The sequence below is a fragment of the Pagrus pagrus genome (assembly GCF_965226575.1).
Source record: "Pagrus pagrus genome assembly, chromosome: 5".
Classification (NCBI taxonomy): domain Eukaryota; kingdom Metazoa; phylum Chordata; class Actinopteri; order Spariformes; family Sparidae; genus Pagrus; species Pagrus pagrus.
The window spans coordinates 7,281,239-7,295,059 of NC_140189.1; the positions used below are offsets into that span (position 1 = coordinate 7,281,239).

At 41.4% G+C, this 13,821-nt stretch overlaps 1 protein-coding gene across 1 annotated transcript in view; it reads right to left on the reverse strand.

The window, feature by feature from the left end:
- The window catches only part of mgat4b (alpha-1,3-mannosyl-glycoprotein 4-beta-N-acetylglucosaminyltransferase B), a 102,753-nt gene that overhangs the window by 23,547 nt on the left and 65,385 nt on the right, over positions 1-13,821 (reverse strand). Inside the window, exons 7-8 of the mRNA XM_084353938.1 lie at positions 6,790-6,865; positions 2,524-2,638 (exon numbers count right to left, since the gene is read on the reverse strand). Coding sequence (XP_084210064.1) covers positions 2,524-2,638; positions 6,790-6,865 — 191 coding nt within the window. The remainder of the gene's footprint in view (positions 1-2,523; positions 2,639-6,789; positions 6,866-13,821) is intronic.

Below are 13,821 nucleotides of genomic sequence, written 5' to 3' on the forward strand. Positions count from 1 at the left end.
CCTGTTTCACATCGCTGCTCCAACAGAAACTTCTCAACTGAGACCTTCTTTATTGACCTTTGGGTACACGATGTGACACCAGAGCTAATCTCAGAGGTCCACTTACTCGCTTTTCAGAGCTTTCAGCCACATCTCACAGTGTGCAGGACGCAGAGGACGAACTAACTTTACTTACACATTATTACAAGAACATCATCTGGATTTATAGTTCAAACCTTCACATAAACCTCATGTTTATCAAATTGTGGTTCTGATCTTGATGAGTCAAAGAATTTAATGGACCGGTTTCCAGTGTTGGTGTTAAATCTCAGCTAACACATGACAGCAGTTTACTCCTAATGTGGAGCTCTGTTGTTGACTTCAAACTGTTTCTGTTCATTTTCCTCAAAGTTGGGATAGCCCCAAAAAAACCTATAGTTTTAGTATCTGCATCAGCACAAGTGGCGACAAAAGAAGTTGAAATTAAATCGATTAACCATAGTTCCTAATGTTAAAAAGCATTCATGATCTGAAGTCCTGAATTATCTTGTTCCAAAACCTTTAGATCCTCAATTTATTGTCAAATACAACAAAGAAAACTGAAAAATTCAACATGTGAGGAGCTCAAACCGGAGAATGTTTCCACATCTTTGCTTAAAAAAGTCTAATTGAATAAAAAATGACTAAAGTGACAATAAAATAACTGCAGAAAGAAAAACTGAAAAATCTGACTGGCTCAGCTTAGTTTAGCTCAGTTTAGTTTAGTGTGTTTTTACCTGCTTTTAAATCACATAAAAATAAGTTAATTTGTAGAAGAAAGGAGGTTAAAAAGTAGAATAATACTAATGTATATGTAGCCCTGGCTAAAATATATAAAATACATAAAATACATTGCAAAGCAGAGCAACGTTACAGGACCAAACAACAGCAATGTAGTAACTGGTCGTGTCTCTGGCAACTTATGTGAGGAAAAAAATACCACAGTTATACGTGGAGAAGTGTCTGTCTTCCTGTCTGTCCTCCTGTCTGTCCTCATGTCTGTCCTCCTGTCTGTCCTCATGTCTGTCCTCCTGTCTGTCCTCATGTCTGTCCTCATGTCTTTCCTACCGACTCTTCGTCACATTTCTGCCAGAAAAACAGCATCTGTCCCCGGAAAAAAACTTTAACTCACCAAGTGTTTGACGGTCAGCCCTCCCGACCGAGACTTCAGTGAACTTTCCCCCAGAAAACAGCCTCCCTCCCCGCGAGTGTAACAGTCAGACAGCATCATGTTTACTGATGGCGATTATGTAATTATGTCATTTAGAGCGAAAAACGTAACTTTGTCACTTTCCAGGATGTTTGGTGGGTCAGGATCTCAATCACGACACATTATAACAGCATCCATATGACTATAAACAGTCAGCAGGTACATGTTTAGATTAACAGGAGGACATGTTGAAAAAAACACAGATCCCAACGCCATGACGTGTACCGTCACGCCTCTTTTGGATGCGCGGCGCCGGCTTGCTGTGTGAATTATACTCTGGTTCGTCTTTTACGCCGGAGCTGCTTGGCTCTGTGTGAACAACCAACAGCAGAGAATTGGTGAACCTCCACTGTGGTGATAATGCAGCGTCTCTGTGTGAATTGCGCTAATTGCGATTAGCCTTTAGCCTAGCATAACTTTTCAACAGCTTTGCTTTCAGACTGTTAGCTTTGCATTTGAAGAAACTGGTTAAAACAAGCTGCTGTTAAATCACCAAGAAACAGCATGTGGACCTGTTGGTTAGCTGATTCATGTGATTCATGGGACAGTTGTGACTGTGTGAGGACCGGGGAAGCTCCTCTGGACCAGAAACTGTGTTCTGACGGGTTTATTCTACTGAGCGGGTTTTCATCTGCGCTCCACTGGACATCCATTATCCTGTTCCCCATACCGACCTTCACCACTGCTGGACTCTGAGTACTGATACTGACCTTCTACCACTACATGGTAGATGTTTACATGTTAAAGATGCTATGCTGTTATTAAACCTATAAGAACAGGTAAAAGGTTTTAATGATTTAAAGACATTTGAAAGTATTAAGAGAAAGAAAAACTCATTTTGTGTTTATTAATATTGGGATTTTTTGTTTACATTTAAATTAATTATTGACCTGAAATATTATTTTTTATTGCATCTGGGTAAATAAATGCCACATTTTGGTTTATTGGGTTTAAAGTATACTTGTCGTGTCGTAGTTCCTCATATTTAACACATATTGATCAGGTGATTATTGTTATTATTATTATTGTTATTGTTATTATTATTGGACCCTGTTTCCACTCTTGGCTTCTTTAACCAAAAAAGGATTTTGTGGCTCATTTAAGTGACAAAGACGTTGGTCAGTAAAACCTCCACGACTCAAAGTGTCTGTTTAGAAACTTACAGAAGTCTTTTCAGACAAGCTGATCAGACCGACCAGGTGCATTAAGACAGCCTCCAGTTGAGCCTGCTCAGCCTCTGTGTTCATAAAGATATATAATATTTCATAATGCTAGGATTGTTGTTATCGACTCACCGATGAAGCCGAGCTGCGAGAACTCGAGGATCATCCACTCCTCCAGCGGCTGCTGCAGAGCAAAGTTCTTCATGGTGGTGAAGTAGTTTGGACGAGCGACTATATCGTCCTCTAGCTGTGAGAGAGAGAGAGAGAGGGACAGGTATAAAAGTACAAATATTGAACATTGTTGGAAACATTTGTGATAAAGTAAAGTACACAACTCAACAACATGTAGAAACAAATGTCGGGTTGTTTTAGGACATTTTTTATTCAGAAAACACGTTCAGATCTTGAGTGTGGATGTTATAATTGAGTCCTGGTCTGGCTGGTGTCAGATCTTTGTGCAGCTCTGAAGTCTTTAGATGAAATAAACTCCCTGGTGGTCGAGTGTGTCTCAGACCAACAGAAAACTGCTGCAATGAAGATGAAATCATTGAAACAAAAGTCTCACACAGACGTCATTCAGAGGCAGAAGACGCAGGAACAAGAGGACGTGTTGGCTGTTCAGTTTTACTTTTGTTCAGCTGTGACACACAAATTCACCTTTACAGTAAAATTACCTGCGCCTCAACATCTCTGTTCCTGCTCCCTGACAGACATTTACATCCTCCACTTTTATCCTGGGGAAGTTGACACGGAGTAATTACCTCCTCCACCTCCCTCCCTTCATCACCACACACCACCGAGGAAAGACTCTACAAAGTTCAGAGGGAGTTTAGGTGTCATAACTGCCAGTCTGACTCTGCCTTCCTGTCAAAACACGCCACCGCCAGCAGAGATGATGGCAGGGAGATCGCTCCATCACTGGAAAATAGCCAGGAAAAAATAACCCCGGTTCAGCTCCGGCAGGGCGAGCTACGTTCAAGGACAAACCTACAGAGTCATAGATCACACTGAGGGGAAGAAACACAACCAAAACATTCATCTCCAGAAATCATTTTCAGTCTCGACTGTGAAAGAGACCAGATACCTTCCTGAAAACAGAAAACGTTGCTCATTTCACTGAGAATACACTCAGACAGGGAAATACAGGAACTCAGGAAGTTCATTTACATTTCAAGCAGAAGAATCTGGGTCTAAATTTATCTCCACAACGTCTTTTTTATGGTTTCACACTGGAGAAAATGCCACCTCAGAAATAAGAAAGAGAATGATGAAAGATGTTGTTGATTAATAAGGAAAAAAAAGGACATTTTTCCTAAAAGCAAGTTTCCTAAATGTCGCTGAAATGTTACTTTCAAGCTGGTCACATCATATATTAAGTGTAAAGACATATTTTTACTAGAAATTACACAAATATACTTTGAGACAGAACCAGGCATTTTACACCAAAACATGATCTTTTCCTGACCCCAACCAAGTGTTTTTTGTACCTAAACCAAACCAGACTCGGCTGCCGAGCAAGAGACCGCTGTTCAAAACCGCATTTTACCATTTGTAAGCGTGAAACCACTGGATGTCCAGACACTTTCCTGTCGTGTTTGTGGAGACAGAGTCAGGTATTTTAAACCAAAACACTGATCTTTTCCTGACCTTAACCATGTGGTTGTTGTCCTTAAACATAACCAGAGATGGCTGCTGAGCAAGAGACCACTGTGTGAGATGGTGTTTTAACATTTGTTACTGTCAAACCACTGGATATTTTTATGGAGACATTAGGAGATTTCCTAATTGTGTTTGTGGTGACAAAATCAGGTAGTTTGACCCAAAACATGATCTTTTCCTTGGCTGCCAGGCCAGAGACCGCTGTTCAAAAACTGCATTTTATCATTTGTAAGCGTGAAACCACTGGATGTCGGGACATTTTCCTGCCGTGTTTGTGGAGGCAGAATCACGTTTTTTTTGTACCAAAACATTGATCTTGTCCTGACCCTAACCAAGATTTTCTGTGCCTAAACTGAACCAGACTATAATCACAGAGTTGTCACAACCTAAAACTGAAACTTGAACATAAATAAGTGTTAAGTGTCAAGATATCTGCTGCTTACAGTAACGTACATTTCCAGCATTTCTTCTGGTGACTGGGTTGATCACTTTGCTCTATTTCGATGATGAAATGAATGAAACTCATTTCTTCTCACATTGACTTTTATCAGAGGAGGTAATTTCTTAGAGTCCGTCAGTCACCTCTTATCAAGTCCTCCACGATGAAACGACGAACATGTTTGTAACAAGAGTTTCTGACGTGACCGAGCAGGAAACATCATTTATAAAACCACAAACACATTGAGAGTCAAGAAGGATTCATAAAATGTAAAATTATCTGTCTGCTGTTTTTTCTAGCTCAGTGAAACGCAACACTTCCTGCAGGTGTTTCACATTAAAAGCCCACCAGAAAAGTCAAGATACATGCAGCCACTTTAATTGGGAAAATCTGTACGCTGTGTTCTTTTGTTGGGATTCACCACATGGTTCCGACAATAGAGCGGCCTGCGTGTAGACCAAAGCTTAAATGCAGCCTCCTTGCACTACCTAAGCCTGGTAATAAAAGGAAAGTGCACCGATGGAGAGGCTGTTTAAAGATATCCATCACAAGTTAAATGTTCTTTTTCTCAGATATTTCTGTAAGAAGTTGAGTAAATATCAACATGTGAGTTATCTCTCTGTGTGTTAACCTTCAACAGGTGGCGTCCAGCAGCACCTGCGTTAGTTTTCAGATGCGAGGGGAAACAGGAGGAAACAGTCGCCGCCTGTTTCTTCTTCTTTTCATCTTTAAAGGGAACAAAGAGCGTTTGATGAAGCACTGAGACACCTCCATTAACTTCCCTGTCAGTCTACCCACAATGCAACAGTTTCATCAGCCTCACAGGATTACATCAGAGACACTTTTTATTTTAATGGCCGTCCTGATTAATCAGATCCAGAGCAGGGACATCAGCTGAGTTCCACATGTGAGAGTGTAAAGTGAAGCTGCTGAGACGTTACAGCAGCAACATGTTCATTTTATTTATGTGCTGACAGATGCAGTGTATTGTATATGCTGTAAATTCAGGTCATTACACTTACACTTACATATACACATGTATATACATATATATATGTGTGTGTGTGTGTGTGTACACTGTATATAGGTCTTTACGTAACCAAGTCAGTCTCATTTAACGTACTACAACGACTCAGGTTAGTACTGATGCCTCTAAAGTCTCAGTTAGACAGACTCCAGTTCACTTCTCAACAAAAGGATCTTGAAATTGTTCGATTTTGTTTTTGCGGCTGCAGCTTTCAGGATGTTTGATGGGAAACTAAGGGTCTGTGTCCACATTACGTTTTTTTCAGGGGAGAAAAGTGCTGGCTGTTTGTTCAGGAGCTCTGAGAGGAAATGATGGACACTGATCCTCTGTGGTTTACTATGTGTTTGTGTTTTATTTGACATCAGGACGTCATGGCGAGGAAGATGTGAGTGATGACATCATCCAAAGCAGACAAAAATACGGTGAATATAATTGCCGAGGCCAGGAGAAAGAAGAAGAGCCACAGTGATGTCACCAGAATCTTTCTGAAGAGTTGAGAGATTTTAAACTCGAAGTATCTTAAGTATCTGCTGCCGTACCACCAGACTGCAGAGCAGCTTCAGTCCTCAGGCTGTGAGACTCATCAAATCATCATCAACACCAACAGCAACATAAAATGTAGCAGGACACAAGGACTTCAAACTTTATTTCATTTTTTAAACATCTACCTCGTACCTTGTTTGATATTTCATCAGGTTAGAAAACAGAAACAGAAACATTAACTGTTAACATACCATCTTGGAGCCTGAGCTTATCACTGTTAAATGATCTGTTGAATAACTCAAAGTGACTTGTTCTGACCACACACTCCCTCTTTATGACTCTGTGATGGAGGCATCAGGTGAGTCAAACTGACACTTTACTGTACTGTTTGCTTCCTGGCGTCAGTGCTTTAATAAATATATTCATAAAACTCAACAGAGACGAGCAGAGAGGGGTTTTATATTCATTAAAATGTTAATATGAGGTGTGGATGGGGCCAGAGAGTCTGTCAGTCAGCTTTTATCAAGTCCTCCATGATGAAACGATGAACGTGTTGTTTGTAACAAGAGTTTCTGACGTGACCGAGCAGAAAAACATCATCACAGAAAACCGCAAACACATCGAGAGTCAAGAGGGATTCATTAAATGTGAAATTAAATGTCTGCTGTTTATTCAATCGCTGTTAGGCTCAGTGAAACTCAACACTTCCTGCAGGTGTTTCACATTAAAAGCCCACCAGAAAAGGGAAGATACCTGTACATTCAGCTGCTTTTATTGTGAAAAATCATACCTGGACATAGTAAGTTCCTTTAGACTGAGCGTACATCATCAGGAAACAGTAGTCCAGGTTCTGCTTCGTCCTCCACCTGAGGAGGAGGAGGAGGAGGAAGAAGAGGAGGAGGAAGAGGAGGAAGAGGAGGAGGAGAAGGGGGAAAGAAGACAGGAGATAAATATTATAAACAAGAAGAAATGTTTGCCTTCCTGTAATACACACATTTACACACACACACATATACACATAGACACACACACGCACACAGTAAGCTATAATAACAGGCTGCTCAGTGGATAATCAGAAAAATGCCGCCAGGGACAGAAGACCCAATGAGCCGTGGGATTACACACACACACACACACACACACACACACACACACACTCACTGCTACTGTACTGTATGTGTTAGATCCTGAGTACCCTGTTCAGGAGATACTGGACCAGCTCTCCATTATAAAGGGTTCGGTCCCTAAACCTACAAGGTGCTGCTTTAATATGGATTTAGATAGGGACTGCTTCAGCTGGTAGCGAGGAGACTCGTCTAGCTTCTCACTGCTTACGTCCGTAGAGGTCATACCTGAGCCACGTTCAGACCTTTATCCTGCAAACAGCCTCCATAAATTAGTTCATCAATTAATACAGTGTGACATCAAATATTAATCCATCCAACATGTAAAGTTCAGTCATATCAGAGTTTTATTGTTCTTTTTAACCTCTACAGACGTCACAGTGACTCACCGCTCTCCCCTCTCCATCACTCTTATAGCTACAATCCTCTCCTCATTTCTGCCACTCAGCTTCTTTCAGGTTAAAGTTAAGTTTTTTTTCAAACACATTGTAAAACAACAGACATGTCACAGACCTCTCTCTGTCTGTGGGTTTATTAACAGTTCATCACTTCGTTGTGACTCAGTGTTACAGGTTGTCTCTCTGTCCCTCCTCCTCAGCTCCCCAGGCCCTGTTATTGCCTCCATCTGTGTACCAGATTTATCTGGATTTTACATCCTTTCCACATCACCTGACTGCTCAACCCATTTAACACCTGTTTCCATTTTTTCATCTGCTCTGCAGTTGCATGGCCGTCCCCGCCCACCTCCTCACCTACATGCTGATTTAATATCAGCACTGACAGCTGTGGAGGGTTTTGTTAATATTTTGTTTACGTTCTGTCAACTTGTGATAACAACAACATGATATTTTCTGTTTGATTTGATTTTGTGTTCATTTGGATTTGATATTGATTGGTTTTGATAAAATGTTGTTGCTGTTTGTGAACTTGTCAATGTGTAAATAATTATGAAAACATTATCAAGACATAATTCAGGTATTCTTTTGACGTCAGTATATGAAATTAAAACCACATTAATCACAATAAATACTAGGGATGCACTGATGCATCGGCTGAACATCGGTATCGGCCGATGTTTGCCTCGTTAACTGCCATCGGCCATTGGCAAATAAAAATGACATTCGCCGATGGCCGTGGCCGATGATTATATCTTGATTTAAAGCTCTGGTCTACGATCTGAGAAAGGTTTGAAAAAAGCATCCCCCCCCCACACCCCTCCCCTCTGTGCTCCTTAACCCCTCCCCTCCGAGCTCGTAGCTCTCTCCCCTCCCGCGACACACCCCCTCCGGCTACAAGAGCAACGAGCCGGCAGAAACCAAATACAGCCCAGCTTTGAATGTGGAGTAACAATGTCGGATTCACAGGTAAAGTTATTACAATGCACGTTGAAACTCGCGTAAATCTTGTAAGTCATTACAATGTCCACAGCTAAGCTCCACAGCCAAGCTAGCGTAACGTCATTAGCATGTTACAGCTACGTTACGTTACAGCTACGTAATAAGTTACAACAGCTAAGTTAGCCACTTCTAAAAGTTATTGAGGGCCAAGAGACTAACAGATGCTGCCGTCAGCTTTCATCACAACGATCGCTTCCACATTGTGGCTGAAAAATAAACCTGTGTGAGCCTCAGACCAGCTGTGGCCCAGCTGTTGTCTGAGTAGCACCGCGACACAAACGTGCCCGTAAACTGTAATCTCTTGTTTATGACAGATAAGACACACAAATACACACATTGTAACGCGTATATGATAATCCATCATATTGATTTAGCAAAGGCTTCGTTGAAAACAAATGGACAAGACTGGGAGGAGGGTTAGCAAAACAGTTGAGCAGTGACCGGGCGAGAGGTTGTTATGGAGAAATAAATCCGGACAAATAAAATCTGGTGAAATAAATCCGAAACCCCTCCGCTTCGCATTGGGATTTCATCCATCCCTTCATTCATCTTACTTGCTGCTTCATTTAGCTGCCACGAGCAAATAAATAGGCTGATTTGGTGTAAACATCATAGCAATGTTAGCTTGTTGTTAGCTTACAATGCTAGCATAGAGGCTAACGTCTCCATCGAACAAGTAAACAAGTGTTGACAATACTGCAGAGACAGACACCGTCTAATAACACAGAAACAAACTAACGGCAGCTTTCACAGTCATAAGCAGCATCTGCATGAAAGTTATCTGTGTCACAACATCCACAATAAAGACGAAGGTTACCTGCTCAACAGAAACTCTCGCTGGACAGTGGTCTGGCTAGTTTTGGCTGCATGACACACACACTTCAACTAGCAATCCATGACAGTGTTTTTTTTGTTTCATAAATTGCTCTGATTGGACTTCCTTGAAAACATGAATAAGTAAAAAAGTTGTAATTTATTTGAGCTCAGAGACTGAAACATGTCTTTTTGGGTTTATGAACAGTGTTTCTATTTCAGCTGGAAACCATCGAGTATTTGTAATAAATGTTATAGAAAAATACTTTTTATCTTCTACAATTATCAGTCATTAAATTAAGATTACAGGAAGACGAGCGAGACGAAGCAGAGCTGATGATATTTAACATCTTTTAAAATGTTTCCTGGATACAATTTCTCCCTGAATGACAAAAAAACAAAAACAAATGACTCTGACTGATTAAATAAAAACTTATTAGAAGAGGATTTCTCATACGACACTAGAAAGCATCCTAGTGAACGGTTTAATTAACTGTGACCTTCACGGCTTTGATTATGACTTCAGTCTGAGTGTGAAGTGAAAAGCAGAGTGTGATGGGGGAGTTAAGCGAGCGGCAGCCTCTCTGCTGTTTATAGACTTCATGGTCTGATGTGTCTGATGTGACTGAAGCTCCTCCGGCTCAGAGTCTGACCCTATAAACAGACCAACATCACATCACAAATATCTTTGTGTAACTTTATGTAGCATGTGATGAACACATGGCGTCTGACTCCTTCGGTCGGCAGACCTCCACCTCCACCTCCACCCTTCTGTCCTCTATTTGTCTTTATTGTACCATAAATACACCCCCACCCCCCACCGGCCCGGCTCATCTCCTCACACAGCGGTTTATCCACAGTTTAAAGTGTTTTCTTACTACGGGGAGTCAATAGCCTTTTTATATCCCCGCTGAGGTTAAAAACAATCCTGGAGAGAAAAAGGAGCTTTTTATAGGCGAACAGTAAAGCTCTCAACAAGCGGCCTCGCCTTACACGCTCTCCGTCTCAGCCCTCAGACATCGACCACATTTAACACGCCAGTGAAAGTCAGCTGGTTCTCCACCCGAGTTCCAACACAGCAAGACCCAGTGTCTTCAGATTAAACGGCACTTATCTGTGCTGAGCGTGAACACAGAGACTCTTCAGTTCAGCCTCTGACTCTGTGCTATCAATAACTTCAAGTGTCAGCCTTCAGTCTTTGAAATTTAAGTTTGAGTCACCACAGTTCATGTTGGGTCAGCATGAGGACATTCAGCTGCACCGGCAGGATTAGATGTTGGAAGTTGAGTTTCTGATCATTTGTGCGCATCATATCCAGACACAGCGACAAAACATGATATTTTCCACAAAAACGACATTTTCTAGCCGTGTTTGTGGAGACAGAACCAAAACACGATGTTTTCCTAAACCTAACCAAGAGGTTTCTGTGTCTAAATCTAACAAGAGATGGCTACCAAGCCAGAAACCACTGTATGAGACTGGGTTTCAACATTTGTAAGTAGGAACCACTGGATATTCTTTACAAGACATCCAGACATCTCCAGCCGTGTTAGGGGCGACACAAACAGATATTTTAGTGAGATGTCGGTGTGTTTGAGTCTTTCAATGAAAAGTTGTGTTGATGAAGGTTCTCAGTCATCCAGGTCATGGTAAATCTAAGTGCTGTATCGTAGGCAACTGGACTTGTTCAGTTTCTTGAGACGTCGTGACATTTACCGGCTGTGTTTGTGGAGACAAAACCAGGTATTTTAAGACAAAACACAATGTTTTCCTAAACCTGACCAAGTGTTTTTATGTCTAAACCTAACCACAGATGGCTGCCAAGCCAGAGACCACTGTTCAAGGCAGTGTTTTAACATTTATAAGTGTGATACCACTGGATATTTTTAACAAGATTTTAGGAAAGATTTTCAGCGGTGTTTGTGGTGACAAAACAAGATATTTTTGACAACATCGGAACATTTTGCAGTGCAGCCGTGTTTACCAAGTCGGGACATTTCGAAACACGTTTGTGGTGCCAAAACCAGGTGTGTTTAACTCAATGCTCAGACATTCTCCAGCCAAGTTCATGGCAACAAAACTTTGGACTTTTTTGACAAGAAATCAGAACATTTTCCAGCCGTGTTTGACGTGAAGAAAACTGATATTTTGAACGAGATGTCAGGATATTTTTTTCACCATGTTTGTGGCGGCAAAACCAAGTGTTTTCAATAAGACATCTGGATAATTTCCCACCATTCTGGTGGCACAAAAAAAAAGGAATGTAGGGAAATTTCCAGCCAGGTTTGTGGCAACTAAAACTGATGTTGTTGCCAAGACATCAGGACGTTCCCACAAGAATTTGCAGCAATGACACAGGATGTTTTTGCTGCGAAGTTGGGACGTACAGTACAAACTGGTACATTTTTGATGAGACATGGGACATTTTCCAGACGTCTTTGCAGCAGCCAAACTGGTCATAATTGACAAGATGTCAGGATATCTGTGGTGACATAAGTTTCAACTTGTCAGAGGTTTTCAGAAACGTACATGTCCGACATCTTTACACTGAAATACTGACACTGAACTTTACAACCTGCTTTAACATGCGAAGTCACGACTCTCGGCTCGTTTTACTGTCGTTACTTTAATGTCTCTCCTCAGACAGCGAGACGCTTCAGTATGCATACAAACTGTTAAAAAGGACGAATCACTGCTGACATCTGTCTGTCTCCTGGTCCCTGAGCGTTTGTTTAAGGATGAGACACGTTTGACATATTTCAGCTCCGATCATCAACACTTGACATTTCTGGAAGTGATGTTGGATTGATTTCCTTCCTTCCTTCCAGGCAGCCTTCGCTTTTCTGTTTATTTCTATAAAACTCAGTTTGACGAAAAGAAGTTCTTGTGAATTCTTTTTGAGCCAAAGGTTTAACTTCACGGGGAAGCAGAAGATTTCTGTTTACAAAAAGTTGGAACGTGATGAAGAGAAATCTGTTTGTTCATCCTCAAAATCCTCAGCGTCTGTCGTCCCTCCTCTTCCTCCTCTTCCTCCTCTGAGATCAGACGCTCTCTACCTGTTCAGTCCTCCTTCATACATTATGAAGCACTGAGTCCCGACACAGGCGTCTTTAAACCCGCTCTCATCCCTCCAGACTGTCTGCAGCAAGACTCAGAGAAAAGTTTGAAACTGGTTTTTACTGTTTCTCCAGAGGATGAAAATAACTCAGCCGTAACCAGACAGACAGAGAGAGAGAGGAAGAGGAGGAGGAGGAGGAGGAGGAGGAGGAGGAGGTGTTGTCTGTGCAGAGAAGACTTTAGATTTAAAGACGTACATGCTTTAATGCAGCTCATGCATCTTTTTAAACTTTCTCAAAAGGGAGAATTTCCCTAACGAAGCCTGGAGCTGTGAGACAAACTTCACATTAAAGGTTTTGTTGTTTCAGTTGATATTTTAGCCTAATTTCTCGCCCTCATCACTGACGCTCGCTGTGAATAAACACCACATTTGATGCAGCATAAGGGAGGATATCAAATCATAAAAATGGCTTCTAGATAAAGGAGGGTTTTTGTTTGCAGTTTTAAACCAATTAGCCAGTTATAAAGAAGAGCTTGGAGTTGTTTGTGTAGCCATTAAAAAAGATGAAAATCAGTGAGAAGTTTAATTCCAAATTGTGTGAATCAGGCTGTTTAAATCTGTAATAAAAGAAGAAACCTTAAAGGTAGGGTGGATGATGTTGGAAAAACGGTTCGAGCACACAGCATTTAGAAAAAAAACAATTCAAAAGTCCAAACCCCTTTCCTCAGCCTTCCCCCCCGAAGCCACGCCTCCAGAGTACCGGAACGCGCATCGCTTGTTCCCGAGGGTTCACGTGTCAATTTACTAACAATTTACTAACATTGCAATTCGTCCAATTCGTTTTATCCTCAAACTGAATGGATATTTGTTAAAATTAGGGATGTCCCGATCACATTTTGTGCCCCAGAGTCAGAGACATTTGAGGAGCAGTTGAGGAATGGCAGTTGAGGTTGATAGACATATCACCATCCAATTGTCTTGAGCGTGACGTTAAAGACGATTGGATGGAGTTTTTTCAGTCCTGCCCATCCCACAGGGGACTATTTTTTTTGGTGTATGTGTCATATCATTTAATTCATTGATTTCAATCTGTGTGTGAAGGCAATATGGTAAAAAGGGTTAAAAAATGCTCCAGGAAAACATCATCCACCCTACCTTTAACTGCCTCACAGATGCTAACATCACATAGCCAACAAAGCTTCACGTCTGGTGGTCAGGTACGATCCCTCACCTGAGCTTAAGGTGTGTTTACATCCAACAGTAAGTGATTGGATATATACAGACACAAACAGTCAGATTCCCTCTAAAGCAGCCTGAGGTCAGCACTGAAGTGAAACAAGAACAGAGGAATGAAAATCTCAACTGACAGCTGTCTTTCCATCACCAGACTCCCTTAACAAATGCCTCAATTTAGTGAGTTGTTGGAGACA